This window comes from Bombina bombina, chromosome 2 (assembly GCF_027579735.1).
Source record: "Bombina bombina isolate aBomBom1 chromosome 2, aBomBom1.pri, whole genome shotgun sequence".
NCBI classification, from domain to species: Eukaryota; Metazoa; Chordata; class Amphibia; order Anura; family Bombinatoridae; genus Bombina; species Bombina bombina.
The window spans coordinates 1,269,441,426-1,269,459,260 of NC_069500.1; the positions used below are offsets into that span (position 1 = coordinate 1,269,441,426).

Sequence of the window (17,835 nt, forward strand, 5' to 3'; positions counted from 1 at the left end):
AATGAAAACGGTTAGAAGCGTTAGATTTACCCTTAGGTCTTTTATCCTGAGGCAGAAAAACTCCCTTCCCCCCAGTGACAGTTGAAATAATCAAATCCAACTGAGAACCAAATAACTTATTACCTTGGAAAGAAAGAGATAGCAATCTGGACTTAGAAGTCATGTCAGCATTCCAAGATTTAAGCCACAAAGCTCTTCTAGCTAAAATAGCTAAAGACATAGATTTAACATCAATTTATTGGCATCACAAATAAAATGATTAGCATGTTGAAGCAATCGAACAATGCTAGACAAATCAGAATCCAATTATTGTTGCACTAAATTTTCCAACCAAAAAGTTGATTCAGCTGCAACATCAGCCAAAGAAATTGCAGGCCTTAGAAGATGACCCGAATATAAATAGGTTTTCCTTAGATAAGATTCAAGTTTCATATCTAAAGGATCTTTAAAAGAAGTACTATCTTCTATAGGAATAGTAGTACGTTTAGCAAGAGTAGAGATAGCCCCATCAAACTCCAATTTAACCGCTGGCAAAGGATACAATTTTTTAAACCTTGAAGAAGGAATAAAAGAAGTACCAGGCCTATTCCATTCCTTAGAAATCATATCAGAAATAGCATCAGAAACTGGAAAAACCTCTGGAGTAACCACAGGTGGTTTATAAACAGAATTTAAACATTTACTAGTTTTAATATAAAGAGGACTAGTTTCCTCAATATCCAATGTAATCAACACTTCTTTTAACAAAGAACGAATATACTCCATTTTAAATAAATAAGTAGATTTGTCAGTGCCAATATCTGAGGAAGGATCTTCTGAAACAGATAGATCCTCATCAGAGGAGGATAATTCAGTATGTTGTCAGTCATTTAAAATTTCATCAACTTTATGAGAAGTTTTAAAAGACCTTTTACGTTTATAAGAAGGCGGGATGGCAGACAAAGCCTTCTGAATAGAATCAGCAATAAATTAATTTAAATTCACAGGTATATCTTGTACATTAGATGTTGAAGGAACAGCAACAGGCAATGTACTATTACTGATGGACACATTATCTGCATGTAAAAGTTTATCATGACAACTATTACAAACCACAGCTGGAGATATAATCTCCACAAATGCACTTAGTTTTGGTAGAACTGTTATCAGGTAGCAGGGTTCCAACAGTGATTTCTGAGACAGGATCAGATTGAGACATCTTGCAAAATGTAAGAGAAAAAACAACATATAAAGCAAAAATATCAATTTCCTTATATGGCAGTTTCAGGAATGGGAAAATATGCAAACAGCATAGCCCTCTGACATAGAAAAAAGGCAAGAGGCATATAGGAATGGGGTTTTAAATAATGAAATTATTTGATGCCAGTATGACGCACAACGTAACTGAATATTTTTTGGCGCTAACAACATCTGGAAATGACACACTCGCGTCATTAACGACGCAACCTTGTGCAAGGAACTTGGCGTCAACTAAGACGCCAGAAATGACGAATTTGCAAAGTTTGTAAAACTGAATTGTAGGTGTGGTGAGGGGTGTATTTATAGGCATTTTGAGGTTTGGGAAACTTTGCCCCTCCTGGTAGGATTGTATATCCCATACGTCACTAGCTCATGGACTCTTGCCAATTACATGAAAGAAATATTAATTAGGGTTACTGAAAAATATACATATATATTCAAATGATTTTTTTTGTTGTTGAAATTTTAAGAATATCTTTAATAATTATGTACATTAATTATTAATATTTCTCAATATTTTATACTTAATAAATACATAATGCACCTTAATATAACTTATGTTGGGTTAGCGCACATGAAGAATTTGTGTACTCCTGTCAGGTTTTGCGTACATAAACGAGGAGAGATAGAAAACAATAAGCAATACAAACCATAAAGTCATTAGAAAGACTTTGGCATTTACATGCAAAAAAAATGAATCCATTTTATTATATAATATATTGTAATTAATGGCATATAGGATATATCACTATTTAAGATAAACAAGCCTATGAGATAGGAAACTTGAAATAAAATTGCACATTTGCTTTCTGATAACCTCATTTAACCCTTTAAAATACTTATTTAGATATTTACACAATTCACTGCTGGATACAATCTAAAGTATTTAATGTGTTTGTGGTTTGTTAGGTGTTTATTTATAGAGATGTTTATACTTTAAAAAGGAAAGATGCAGACAAAATACAACACCTACTAGTACAGCACTGTAAACAAGTGAGAACCTAAAGATTGCTTACAAAGCTGTGTCACATTTGTAAAACATCTAGAGAAAACAAGCGACTCAGACAGTGAACCTAACATTCGGGATGTAGTTTGCCATCCAGAAAGTTTTTATTCATATACATTTCCTCTGGGCAATATGTGTGAATCAAGATCCATCTGACTTACAACTACAACATCTAAATGAAAAATGTTCAGTGGAAATGATATAGTTCAGTGCAGCTGCTTTCCTAAACAAAAAGAACACATAAAAATACTATAAAGAAAGTATTAGAATTATAAAGAAAATGTTAAAATAAAAAAAATAGACATAACCAAACATTTTATTAAAACTAAGTATTTAAAAATGTGATTACAATCTAAAAAGTTGTGTTTTTAAAGTTCAAGCAATATTCCAACGCCAAAAAGTGATTATAGAGTAATACTGTCAATATATTTTGCAGCTATAGATATAGCCAACAGACTACTCATGTATAGTGGAGCTTTTAAAAGCTTTACTAAGAATCTCACTCACCTGATTAATACCGTCAGGCAAACAGTGTCACCACGGTACCACCGCAGCAATTAAAATGCACAACTTATTAAAAACAAATAAAAACATTGGAATATGTCTTGAAGGCTATACACACAACTGTATGGTTTTTATATTGTAATCACTTTATTGTCTACTTGTACTTTTCACTTACTAATTCGTATACACTTTATTATATTGATATCTAAAACGAACTTGAATTAAATGACAATTGTTGAAAGAGTTTGTAGAAATAAACAATTTCAAATAAAAGGGCGCAACTATTAAAAACTTGTTTACATTGCATTACACTGTAAAATAGGTTTCTCTGTTTTATATCCATAACCAGGGCCGCTATCAGGGGGTGAATAGGGTGACTCCTGTCAGGGGCCCAGTGGGCACCATGAGGCAAGCACAACTATTATTTAAACATTTTTTTTTTTTACATTTTGGCAGCCACCAGAGGGCTCTATAGCAGAGTGCTATTGAGCGTGGGAAATGTCATTGCCTGATCAATGGATAAGTAAGGGGCCCCAAAATTTCTAGTGGCGGCCCTGTCCATAACCGTGAATAGGGAGACATACAACTATTAAGCTAAAATTTGGCTTTTTTTAATTCTTTAAAGGACGTAACAGAACTGAGGAGTCTTTCTTGATAATATCAGACCAGAGAGCTTTAGAGAATTTGAACCTCAGAGTTATTTGAAGAACAAATCTTATAGGTTCGTAACTAGATCTATATAGATGAAACAGGAATTTTCTAAAAAAAAAAAAAAAAGGTTTTGGTCATCCGCAGTCATTGGCCCCAATTTAGAGGCCAGATTTCTATGGGTTCTAGGGATGCTAAGCACAGTTAATTCTAAAATGTGTTAATAAAGAACTATTTCTAATGTCTCTTTTTCACAAGGAATTTACTCTTCATAGAATAAAGGGTAATTTAAATAAATAGGATTCAGAACTAAAAAGTGTTGACTTCCCCACCCCACCTAGTACAACTCCACACTTCTGAGTTGGAACTTTCAAATCACCATGATGATTATGCTTAAAGCGACAGTAAAGTCAAAACTAAACTTTCATGATTCAGATAGGGCATGCAATTTTAAAGAACTTTCCAATTAACTTTTATCATCAAATTTGCTTTGTTCCCTTGGTGTTATTTTTGAAAAGCTAAACCTAGCTAGGCTCAAACTGTTTTCTAAACCGTTGAAAACCACCTCCTAGCTCAGAGCATTTTGAAAGTTTTTCACAGATAGATAGTGTTAGTTCATGTGTGTCATATAGATAACATTGTGCTCACTCCCGTTATTTAGGAGTCTTCACTGATTGACTACACTGCATGTCTGTCAAAAGCACTTAGATAAGTAGGCTGTCTGCAGAGGCTTAGATACAAGGTAATCACAGAGGTAAAAAGTATATTAATATAACTGTGTTGGTTATGCAAAAACGGGGAATGGGTAATAAAGGGATTATCTATCTTTTTAAAAAACAAAACCATAATCGTAGAGGTATATTCATAAACTTACCAGCAAGGATCTCCAAAGAATTGTACCCAAGGATTCTGTCCCATAAAAGTAGGAGTTGATCTGTAGCCAAGTAGCCAGAAAAGGCTCGAACCATCCACTTAAATGATATGCGGAGTCTGGAATATATAAGGAAATAAGATAATTTAAACAAAGAAGAATTATACAGAGTGTGTGTGTTTATAAACATTGACGCAATTACATACGTCACTTCAAAATGTATTATCCCAACATACTTCCACACTTGACCCTGCCATTCTTAAACAAAACATAAATTATGCTTACCTGATAATTTCCTTTTCTTCTGATAGAAATAGTCCACAGCTGCATTCATTACTTTTGGGAAATAAGAACCTGGCCACGAGGAGGAGGCACAGACACCCCAGTCAAAGGCTTAAATACTCCTCCCACTCCCCTCATCCCCAAGTCATTCTGCAGAGGAACAAGGAACAGTAGAAGAAATATCAGGGTGAAAGGTGCCAGAAGAATATAAGGACGCCCCACATAAAATGACAGGTGGGGAGCTGTGAACTCTTTCCATCAGAAGAAAAGGAAATGATCAGGTAAGCATAATTTATGTTTTTCTTCTTAAATGGAAAGAGTCCACAGCTGCATTCATTACTTTTGGGAAAACAATACCCAAGCTATAGAGTACACTGAATGCCAAGACGGGAGGATACATAGGCGGCCCATACTGAGGACACCAGGCCTGAACCTCCACCCAGTAAAAAACCCTGCTTTGTCTGAAGCCGAGAACATTTTAAGAGGAAAAGCCCCAATGACACTGACTCACAGTTAGTCCAGAAGACAAACTAGAGACCGCAAACGTACTTGCCTGAGCCAACAGTCCTCCAGGAGACACCGTCGCCAACAAACGGCCCCCCACTGCTCACCCCCCACAAATGAAGGGGACACCAGCCGAAACCCCCAAGGGGACAAGGCAAAGGAGAACCAAGGAAAGCAAAAAGGTCCCCTAATACAAAAAAAGAACACCTTCAAGAGTGAGCCCAGCTCACAAAGACCCAAAGGGACCCAAACATGGAAAGGAGGCCATGCCTATACCAAGCGAAACCCGGGATAAAACCAGGCACAGAGACAGAACAGACATCTTTCCAATATCCTGCAAGCATGGAATGCCACTGAAGAGGCAAAGTGTCTGACCATAAAATACCAAGGCATTCGACCAAGAAAAAGTGTGTAATACACCCAGGTGAGAAACCCCAAGTTTGAGAACACAGAGTCCATAACAGGATGACACAGAGGGTACTTGCGAGGAAGAAGAAGCAGTCAAGCAAGAAACAGATCGCAAAAGCAACCCACGGACAGAGGGCACGCTCCAGGCAAGTCGCCGGACCTACACACAGGTCCCTAAAAAGGGAAACATAAAACCTCAATCGAGGCCCCCCTGAAAAGGAGAGTATACCCTCAAAACCTGAAGGAAGAGTAAACCCTCTTCTGAAATCAATGGAGCAAGGTGAAAGAAAAATCTATACCTTAGCAGACTGAGCTAACAGGATAGACTCAACAAGCTCACACATCCAGAGGAGACTGCGACCCGAACGCAGTGCCTTAGACCGCTCGGCCATCCTGAACCGTAGATCCACACCCAGCTGGACCAACCCAGCCTCAGGGATCCAACACAGGGGAACAAAGAATCCCGAAACAGGTACAGGAACGAGCGTAAGGATAGCACAGCCATCCCCACAGAGTACCAGTACAACCCGACTCTGAAAAGAGACAACAAGACCATAGACAGAAGGATCTATCCAAATAAAGGCCCAACAAGTCTGACTTGGAGACAGCAAGACCCCAGGGGGAATCAATCCCACCATTCCGCCTCCCATCCAGGAGAAGCCCCAAGCAAGGACTCCATCTCCATAGGGAGGAAAACATTCCCTAAAGAAAAACAGAATTTATGTTTACCTGATAAATTTCTTTCTCCAACGGTGTGTCCGGTCCACGGCGTCATCCTTACTTGTGGGATATTCTCTTCCCCAACAGGAAATGGCAAAGAGCCCAGCAAAGCTGGTCACATGATCCCTCCTAGGCTCCGCCTACCCCAGTCATTCGACCGACGTTAAGGAGGAATAATAGCATAGGAGAAACCATATGGTACCGTGGTGACTGTAGTTAAAGAAAATAAATTATCAGACCTGATTAAAAAACCAGGGCGGGCCGTGGACCGGACACACCGTTGGAGAAAGAAATTTATCAGGTAAACATAAATTCTGTTTTCTCCAACATAGGTGTGTCCGGTCCACGGCGTCATCCTTACTTGTGGGAACCAATACCAAAGCTTTAGGACACGGATGAAGGGAGGGAGCAAATCAGGTCACCTAAATGGAAGGCACCACGGCTTGCAAAACCTTTCTCCCAAAAATAGCCTCAGAAGAAGCAAAAGTATCAAACTTGTAAAATTTGGTAAAAGTGTGCAGTGAAGACCAAGTCGCTGCCCTACATATCTGATCAACAGAAGCCTCGTTCTTGAAGGCCCATGTGGAAGCCACAGCCCTAGTGGAATGAGCCGTGATTCTTTCGGGAGGCTGCCGTCCGGCAGTCTCGTAAGCCAATCTGATGATGCTTTTAATCCAAAAAGAGAGAGAGGTAGAAGTTGCTTTTTGACCTCTCCTTTTACCTGAATAAACAACAAACAGGGAAGATGTTTGTCTAAAATCCTTTGTAGCATCTAAATAGAATTTTAGAGCGCGAACAACATCCAAATTGTGCAACAAGCGTTCCTTCTTTGAAACTGGTTTCGGACACAGAGAAGGTACGATAATCTCCTGGTTAATGTTTTTGTTAGAAACAACTTTCCAAGATAATAACTTAATATCAACGGAATGTAAGGGTTCAAACGGAACCCCCTGAAGAACTGAAAGAACTAAATTGAGACTCCAAGGAGGAGTCAAAGGTTTGTAAACAGGCTTGATTCTAACCAGAGCCTGAACAAAGGCTTGAACATCTGGCACAGCTGCCAGTTTTTTGTGAAGTAACACCGACAAGGCAGAAATCTGTCCCTTCAGGGAACTTGCCGATAATCCTTTTTCCAATCCTTCTTGAAGGAAGGATAGAATCCTAGGAATCTTAACCTTGTCCCAAGGGAATCCTTTAGATTCACACCAACAGATATATTTTTTCCAAATTTTGTGGTAAATCTTTCTAGTTACAGGCTTTCTGGCCTGAACAAGAGTATCGATAACAGAATCTGAGAAACCTCGCTTCGATAAAATCAAGCGTTCAATCTCCAAGCAGTCAGCTGGAGTGAAACCAGATTCGGATGTTCGGACGGACCCTGAACAAGAAGGTCTCGTCTCAAAGGTAGCTTCCAAGGTGGAGCCGATGACATATTCACCAGATCTGCATACCAAGTCCTGCGTGGCCACGCAGGAGCTATCAAGATCACCGACGCCCTCTCCTGACTGATCCTGGCTACCAGCCTGGGGATGAGAGGAAACGGCGGGAACACATAAGCTAGTTTGAAGGTCCAAGGTGCTACTAGTGCATCCACTAGAGCCGCCTTGGGATCCCTGGATCTGGACCCGTAGCAAGGAACTTTGAAGTTCTGACGAGAGGCCATCAGATCCATGTCTGGAATGCCCCAAAGTTGAGTGACTTGGGCAAAGATTTCCGGATGGAGTTCCCACTCCCCCGGATGCAATGTCTGACGACTCAGAAAATCCGCTTCCCAATTTTCCACTCCCGGGATGTGGATAGCAGACAGGTGGCAGGAGTGAGACTCCGCCCATAGAATAATCTTGGTCACTTCTTCCATCGCTAGGGAACTCCTTGTTCCCCCCTGATGGTTGATGTACGCAACAGTCGTCATGTTGTCTGATTGAAACCGTATGAACTTGGTCCTCGCTAGCTGAGGCCAAGCCTTGAGAGCATTGAATATCGCTCTCAGTTCCAGAATATTTATCGGTAGAAGAGATTCTTCCCGAGACCAAAGACCCTGAGCTTTCTGGGATCCCCAGACCGCGCCCCAGCCCATCAGACTGGCGTCGGTCGTGACAATGACCCACTCTGGTCTGCGGAATGTCATCCCTCGTGACAGGTTGTCCAGGGACAGCCACCAACGGAGTGAGTCTCTGGTCCTCTGATTTACTTGTATCTTTGGAGACAAGTCTGTATAGTCCCCATTCCACTGACTGAGCATGCACAGTTGTAATGGTCTTAGATGAATGCGCGCAAAAGGAACTATGTCCATTGCCGCTACCATCAACCCGATCACTTCCATGCACTGAGCTACGGAAGGAAGAGGAACGGAATGAAGTATTCGACAAGAGTCCAGAAGCTTTGTCTTTCTGGCCTCTGTTAGAAAAATCCTCATTTCTGAGGAGTCTATAATTGTTCCCAAGAAGGGAACCCTTGTTGACGGGGATAGAGAACTCTTTTCCACGTTCACTTTCCAGCCGTGCGATCTGAGAAAGGCCAGGACGATGTCCGTGTGAGCCTTTGCTCGAGGGAGGGACGACGCTTGAATCAGAATGTCGTCCAGGTAAGGTACTACTGCAATGCCCCTTGGTCTTAGCACAGCTAGAAGGGACCCTAGTACCTTTGTGAAAATCCTTGGAGCAGTGGCTAATCCGAAAGGAAGCGCCACGAACTGGTAATGTTTGTCCAGGAATGCAAACCTTAGGAACCGATGATGTTCCTTGTGGATAGGAATATGTAGATACGCATCCTTTAAATCCACCGTGGTCATGAATTGACCTTCCTGGATGGAAGGAAGGATAGTTCGAATGGTTTCCATCTTGAACGATGGGACCTTGAGAAATTTGTTTAAGATCTTGAGATCTAGGATTGGTCTGAACGTTCCCTCTTTTTTGGGAACTATGAACAGATTGGAGTAGAACCCCATCCCTTGTTCTTTCAATGGAACAGGATGAATCACTCCCATTTTTAACAGGTCTTCTACACAATGTAAGAACGCCTGTCTTTTTATGTGGTCTGAAGACAACTGAGACCTGTGGAACCTTCCCCTTGGGGGAAGTCCCTTGAATTCCAGAAGATAACCCTGGGAGACTATTTCTAGCGCCCAAGGATCCAGAACATCTCTTGCCCAAGCCTGAGCGAAGAGAGAGAGTCTGCCCCCCACCAGATCCGGTCCCGGATCGGGGGCCGATATTTCATGCTGTCTTGGTAGCAGTGGCAGGTTTCTTTGCCTGCTTTCCCTTGTTCCAGCCTTGCATTGGTCTCCAAGCTGGCTTGGCCTGAGAAGTATTACCCTCTTGCTTAGAGGACGTAGCACCTTGGGCTGGTCCGTTTTTACGAAAGGGACGAAAATTAGGTCTATTTTTTGCCTTGAAAGGCCGATCCTGAGGAAGGGCATGGCCCTTACCCCCAGTGATATCAGAGATAATCTCTTTCAAGTCAGGACCAAACAGCGTTTTCCCCTTGAAAGGAATGTTTAGTAGCTTGTTCTTGGAAGACGCATCAGCCGACCAAGATTTCAACCAAAGCGCTCTGCGCGCCACAATAGCAAACCCAGAATTCTTAGCCGCTAACTTAGCCAATTGCAAAGAGGCGTCTAGAGTGAAAGAATTAGCCAATTTGAGAGCATTGACTCTGTCCATAATCTCCTCATAAGGAGGAGAGTCACTATCGAGCACCTTAATCAGTTCATCAAACCAGAAATATGCGGCTGTAGTGACAGGGACAATGCATGAAATGGGTTGTAGAAGGTAACCCTGCTGAACAAACATCTTTTTAAGCAAACCTTCTAATTTTTTATCCATAGGATCTTTGAAAGCACAACTATCCTCTATGGGAATAGTGGTGCGTTTGTTTAAAGTAGAAACCGCTCCCTCGACCTTGGGGACTGACTGCCATAAGTCCTTTCTGGGGTCGACCATAGGAAACGATTTTTTAAATATGGGGGGAGGGACGAAAGGAATACCGGGCCTTTCCCATTCTTTATTAACAATGTCCGCCACCCGCTTGGGTATAGGAAAAGCTTCTGGGAGCCCCGGCACCTCTAGGAACTTGTCCATTTTACATAGTTTCTCTGGGATGACCAAATTTTCACAATCATCCAGAGTGGATAATACCTCCTTAAGCAAAATGCGGAGATGTTCCAATTTAAATTTAAAAGTAATCACATCAGATTCAGCCTGCTGAGAAATGTTCCCTAAATCAGTAATTTCTCCCTCAGACAAAACCTCCCTGGCCCCCTCAGATTGGGTTAGGGGCCCTTCAGAGATATTAATATCAGCGTCGTCATGCTCTTCAGTAACTAAAACAGAGCATCCACGCTTACGCTGACAAGGGTTCATTTTGGCTAAAATGTTTTTGACAGAATTATCCATTACAGCCGTTAATTGTTGCATAGTAAGGAGTATTGGCGCACTAGATGTACTAGGGGCCTCCTGAGTGGGCAAGACTCGTGTAGACGAAGGAGGGAATGATGCAGTACCATGCTTACTCCCCTCACTTGAGGAATCATCTTGGGCATCATTGTCATTATCACATAAATCACATTTATTTAAATGAATAGGAATTCTGGCTTCCCCACATTCAGAACACAGTCTATCTGGTAGTTCAGACATGTTAAACAGGCATAAACTTGATAAGAAAGTACAAAAAACGTTTTGAAATAAAACCGTTACTGTCACTTTAAATTTTAAACTGAACACACTTTATTACTGCAATTGCGAAAAAACATGAAGGAATTGTTCAAAATTCACCAAACTTTCACCACAGTGTCTTAAAGCCTTGAAAATATTGCACACCAATTTTGGAAGCTTTAACCCTTAAAATAACGGAACCGGAGCCGTTTTAAGCTTTAACCCCTTTACAGTCCCTGGTATCTGCTTTGCTGAGACCCAACCAAACCCAAGGGGAATACGATACCAAATGATGCCTTCAGAAGTCTTTTATAAGTATCAGAGCTCCTCTCACATGCGACTGCATGCCATGCCTCTCAAAAACAAGTGCGCAACACCGGCGCGAAAATGAGACTCTGCCTATGCTTTGGGAAAGCCCCTAAAGAATAAGGTGTCTAAAACAGTGCCTGCCGATATTATTATATCAAAATACCCAGAATAAATGATTCCTCAAGGCTAAATAAGTGTTAATATCAATCGATTTAGCCCAAAAAATGTCTACAGTCTAAATAAGCCCTTGTGAAGCCCTTATTTACAATCGTAATAAACATGGCTTACCGGATCCCATAGGGAAAATGACAGCTTCCAGCATTACATCGTCTTGTTAGAATGTGTCATACCTCAAGCAGCAAAGGACTGCAAACTGTTCCCCCAACTGAAGTTAATTGCTCTCAACAGTCCTGTGTGGAACAGCCATGGATTTTAGTTACGGTTGCTAAAATCATTTTCCTCATACAAACAGAATTCTTCATCTCTTTTCTGTTTCTGAGTAAATAGTACGTACCAGCACTATTTGAAAATAACAAACTCTTGATTGAATAATGAAAAACTACAGTTAAACACTAAAAAACTCTAAGCCATCTCCGTGGAGATGTTGCCTGTACAACGGCAAAGAGAATGACTGGGGTAGGCGGAGCCTAGGAGGGATCATGTGACCAGCTTTGCTGGGCTCTTTGCCATTTCCTGTTGGGGAAGAGAATATCCCACAAGTAAGGATGACGCCGTGGACCGGACACACCTATGTTGGAGAAAGGGATGATGCCGGAAGGGCAACAACCCCTCAAGGCCCGAAGGCACCGGCTAATGGGAAGATTAATTCCCAACACAGATGTCCTAGAAAAGGACCCCCCTAAAAATAGCTTGCCAAGCAGAGGCACAGCCAACCCATTTGCCTGCAGAGCAGTGAATCCACGGGAACACTAGCAAGCTGACCAGGGGAATGCAACCCAAAGGCGCACTGGAAATTGGACATTCAGCGCCTGCAGCTGGGTATGAACCAACAACCCTTGAGGCGCAAGCCACACAGCTAATCACAAGATGACATGGGCTACTCTTGTGGCAAAGAGTAAAAAATACTCAGAAAACCTGCCCAACCCTGACCCGGTCAGGAAGATGGAAGAAGGTGGAACTGAACCACCCTGTCCCTAGACAGCGACAGGTTTGAATCCAGAACCCCAGAGCACTACTCTGAGGATCATCTGGGCCCAAGTTCCCACAACCGTGGAATGCCCCGACCAGCCTTGAGATCCAAGATTCCAAAACCACCCAAAACTGGGTCAAGAAAAAAGGCCAAGCAAAGCTTCAGCAACCGGAAGTCTGAGGGAGAAAAACAACTGTGGTAAGGGGTGTTAAGCCCTCCAACCCTCCACCACATGGGAGAGGCTCTAGGTTCTGATGAAAATCAAATGTCAGATAGAGTGACGCAGCGGGAAACTCCCCTGCCCGGCCATCTATGACTGAAGGCTATAAGGACTGAAACAATCCTTCCCGCCTCACGGACCCACAGGTCCTCTCGAATGCTTAGTTGAACATGAAAAACAATAATAACCTAAGCACTCGGTGCTTCTACCGAACCAGCCGAGCAGAACAGCGCCACATGTCTGAACATCCGCAAGACCAAATGAACCCGACAGGACCAGCCTGCACCTAGGGTCCCAACCGGCAAGCTGCATAAATTCCCTCTTGTAGGGGAAAAAACAGAAAACAGACATTTTTAACACAGGACTAACATGTCCCAAACAACCTCCAAAGAAGTAATAAAGAGTATCAATCCCAGAAGGTTCCTGAAGGAAACAAAAACAAATAAAAGACATCCCATCGGATATAAATAAAATATAAGGCAACCTGGAGTTTAACGCCCAAAAAGACACAGGCCTACTCGTAGGACCAGCCAAGCGGAGCCCTATCTCACAAAACTGAGAAAGATCTCAAACAAATGATAATCAGGAGATTACTTCATCCCCACATGTCTAATGAGGTGCACCATTCGAATTATCAGACTGAAAATCCCTGTAACTTGAAAAACATGTCTGAGCAACACACAAAGGCGCGCAATCCTGTAACGAAAGGCCCAACACTCAGGGACAGATACCCCCGCAGGGAACTGTAGAGGCCCTCCCAAGGCGGAAGGGACAATAGGGCACAAGCACATTCTCAAAGAAACGTCTGGACTCTGCAGACGAACAACCACCAACATTATGTGGAAGCGAAAATGTGCTGCAACCTCTGGGGGAAACACGCCACCCGCACGGTGGAACCATAAACTGGGTTACCTACATGTGCAGAAGTATGATTTTGTAGGGAACTCGCCTCTCGGAGGACAGGACCCCCAGAGGCGGATGGCTCAGCAGTCCCTTGATTCCCCAAGCCCGAGGAACCAGGCGCTCTGAAATGGCATACGGAAAAAAACTGGTTGACAGGAGTCAACGAGGCCACTCCGGATTCATCACCGGACACAGAATCTGAAATCAAAATAGTCTCATTATCAGAATCCTCCGTAACTGAATCTGAAATTAACACAGTCTCAGCATCAGAATCCTCCATAACTGGATAGAGGATATGGACTAAATTAGTAAAACAAAAACGGCACCCGACACCCACAATGGCTGGGGCACTCACCACCTCCTATGACCAGACCCTTGTGGACTAGAAAATTTCCTTTGCCACGTGTTCGGGAAGGCGGAAATGGAAAAATGGAACGTAGCCACGCCCGAACACAAGGTGAACCGTACAGTCAATAAAAAGTGCGCCCAACCAAAAGGCTGCGTCACTTCCAAAGGCCTCAATGTTCCCCCCTGTTCAATAATTCCCCTCAGGAGATATTAACCCTCAATTCCAAGATACTAAAAGAGACTGACTGAGACCCTTATGTATAAGTTAGACCTGCAAGGTGGAAGCCTCTTGGGTAACATTCACATTACAGTACATTGACGAATAAAGTAAAATGAAACAAGCAATAAGTGAAGAGAAAGGGGTTCCCTGCCCAGCCTTTACCCACTACAGTTCCCAGCTTGGCCCCGGAGGAGATTTGCTTCCTTTTGCGGAAGATTCCTTACCACATTGCCAGGCGGCCTGTTCCACAGACACAGAGCGACCGCTGTTTCTCTAGCTCCTGAGGGTCGGTGATCCGCTCCGGAGCTCAAGTACTTTACCCTGCTGGGGAGCTGTACCTCTGAGCATTATTGGGCTATCTGGAGATCTGACGGATCTGAGCGGAGCTACACCTTACCTAGGGGGACCAGCTGCAGACCGGGCTACACTAGGAGCCAGAGGGGCTCTGGATTCGAGAGCCGAAACTAGCAGAGGAGAAGGTCTGACACAGGGGAAGGTTTGGAAACGCCCTGAAGACTTTGCCGACAGACTGAGGCCACAGTAACAGTAGTGCCTTGCTTGGTGCGAAGTGCGGCCATTTTGCGGCCTCCCGGGAGTGAAAGTACCCATGTGGCCTCCATAGGTGTGGGAACCCTGAATTTATCATTTGCCGCAGGGCCTCATCTTACCTCCTTCTACCTTGGGGAACACAGACACGGCTGGGTACTGACCCCTCTAGTCCGGCAGCTGAGGGGGCAGCTCCTCTTTGGACCGGCCCGGTGGAGATCTTTTGGGCCTGTAATATCTGAAGGGGCCGAGGATTGAGCGGTGATACCCTTCTGGAGGACTTGGGTGAGATTTTCCACTGTTTATTATATGCTCCCACCCAGTTTCCCCATCTATATGTCCTGGTTACACTGACTGCCCTTACTCACACGCTATAGGAGTGCTATACTAGAGCTACTCATTGCAGAGGGCTTGCTGGAGGGGCTGCCTAAGCCTTGCTTATATTTAAAGCACACCATAATACATAATAATACCTGGGGGTACTGCAGGGTTCTTTAGGGAACCCCTAGGAGTGAACCTCTCTGAAACAACATCAATAGCTATCTGCACTTACACTGCCTGGGACTCAGTAATACCACTATCTGATATATGTCAATAGCTGCTGCGACAGCTGAGGTGTCTTTAAACAATTTTCTCAAAGTGTAGTGTCATTTTATTTTTTATGCAAAATTGTAATCTCATTTTCTCATTGACTGTTTGCTGTATATGCATCTGAGGGGTTACCCACTTATACTAGTTAACGATCCATTGCTTCCTTAGGTATATACTGTGCCCTCTCCTTCCTTTTCCGCTGAGTTACTGTTAGCGGGTCATATCCCCATTCCTTTTCCCCACATCGTCCTATGGTGACAACTTCTCCAGGAGAGGGCCACACAGTAAGCGGTTCCTTAGGTGTGGGTCATGAGTGTACACTTCATGGTACATCAGCCCACAGCAGATATGTGAAACACCCTCCTGGGGAAGACCCTGCCTGGGATATCTGCAGCTTTACATACCCTAGGCTCACCTTTTAACCAAATGCCAGTTTAAAGAGTCCTGCATATCCCCCCTTCCATTTCAAGAAGATAACATCTAAGTATTGACCACTTCACTTGGTGTACCAATAGAGGCATTGACTACCCAACATGTTGCAACAAGCTAGGAAAAAGCAGAAACGTAACTCTGGGCCTAGGATGACCATGATGGATCACTTCCATCCTTGTGGGAATAGAGATAATGCCAGATCCGAAGATGAGCAATCTCTCACCTCAGATTTGCCTGATGATCATCTGGATAGCAGGCTCTCCAGCTCAAGCATTTCCGGAAGTAAGGGGGATGCCCCTGATCTACCTTTTGACTCCATTCAGCGCATGTTTGAAAATCAATTTAAGACCCTTACAAGGCGATTCGATAAGCTGGAGAGATTTTCTGAAGACCTAAGACGAGATATCTCTTCTATTAACGAGCGTACCGACATAATAGAAAGGAAACAGGAGGACCTCATGGTGGACCATGCCAACTAGGTGGGGCAAACACAAAGTCTGACAAACCAAGTATCATCCCTGGAGGCAAAAGTGGCAGACCTGGAGGACAGATCCAGGCGAAATAACGTAAGACTGAGGGGGATCCCCGAGACGGTTCTCCTACAAGATCTAGAAGAGTATGCTCTGCACTTATTCCAGTCAATCCTGGGCCCAGCTTCGGGAGACACTGCTAGAATAGACCGGATTCACAGAACAGCGAGATCTAGGAACCTCCCTCCTGGTAAGCCCAGAGACACTATAGCTCGCTTGCATTATTACTCCTACAAGAACAAACTGATGAGGGCTATGCTGCGCTCCCCACAACTTACTGGAAAATTTAGGGATGTCTCCCTGTTCTCTGATCTTTCCTCATATACCTTGGCGCAGAGGAGGAGCTTCTCAGAAGTCACCAGAACCCTGAGATACAACCAGATCAGGTACAGATGGGGGTTCCCGACTAAACTGATATTCACGAAAGATGGAGCACAACATACTATTCTGACACCCCGACAGGGGCAAGATCTCTTGAGGACATGGCATCTGGACCACCAGGATCCGGTCCCCCTGGCCTCCCCAAGGAGGCCTCTTAATGATCCCTGCCCACCCGCCTAGGGGGAATCCTGATATAAGGGTAAACGCCCCAGAATGGAATCCGGGGGGGGGGGGTCCACTGTTGAATGCCTGACCCACTGACACCAGAGGACGTATACCATTATACCATTAGGTTGATCATGAGGTGTTTGGGGATGGGGCAGCTAACGGACTGGACATCTCATGGTTCCCCCTGTAAGTTACAATGTTTACAGTTGTATTTATGCTCTTAACCTTAATGTTTAAATTTCCACTACAATTATGTGGGGGGTACAGGTTCCCATCTGGCAATGGGGTGCAAGTAGAGGAAGAGCAGCCTTTATGGCTGGAGTGGGAGTCCCAGGCCCCGCCAACTGTGAGAGAGGGGATAGATTGCCAGCTGGGGACATCAGAAAGTAGGATCCATGTTTACAAAAAGGTTAAAGCGTCCCCCTATAAAATGTAAAATGTTTAATGTTTGTGCACTTAACTTGACTGTTTACTTTCCCGTGGTGGGTGGGGGGGGAGCACATGTTCCCGTCTGGCGATGGAGTATAATTAGAGGTGAAAGCAGCCTTTTTGGCTGGATTATAGGTCCTGGGCCCCGCTAGCCGTGAGGCCGGGGGTGCATTGCCAGACGGGTACATAACTAAGATTCATGTTTACAAAAGTTAAAAAAGTTAAAACGTTCTCCTGCATGTTTTACATATAAATGGGTTTAGTTCCCTTACTTTGCTTTTCAATCCAGGTATTGCAGGGGGAGGTTTGTGTTTGCACGCGCTCAGGATATGAGGATATTATAATATCTGCCTCCTTGTGCCAGTATTGGTTCCACAGAGAAAAGGAGGGTCAGGTCGTGGGTGGCTGGGGACACAAAGAAGCGATGCGCTGATTAATATTATATGACAGTTGCCTATACACCTTACTAGTTTTGTATGGATGTGGACGCGGGTCACGGCTGACCTGGGTCGCCTTGACTGGGTCCACGTGTAATCTACTACATGCTGACTACGATTAGGCTTGAACACTTTGTGTATTTAAATGGTTACGTTGACACTATGTTTGGTTTACAGTTATATCTAATATATATAGTTCTACGGATGTTATCTAAATATTTAAGTTCTTTTGAACTCACTTTGTTTGGGGGGGCTGGAACTATTGCTAGCTCCGCCCCCCCACCATACAACTTGCGGTTTGGGGACTACAGAGTCCTCTGCATACTTTCGGCAGAGT

General features: G+C 43.6%; 1 protein-coding gene across 1 annotated transcript in view; it reads right to left on the reverse strand.

Annotated features, from left to right (window-relative positions):
- Positions 1 to 17,835, reverse strand: part of TBC1D19 (TBC1 domain family member 19) — an 885,000-nt gene that overhangs the window by 39,612 nt on the left and 827,553 nt on the right. Inside the window, exon 19 of the mRNA XM_053704075.1 lies at positions 4,272 to 4,387. Within this exon, the coding sequence (XP_053560050.1) occupies positions 4,272 to 4,387 (116 nt within the window). The remainder of the gene's footprint in view (positions 1 to 4,271; positions 4,388 to 17,835) is intronic.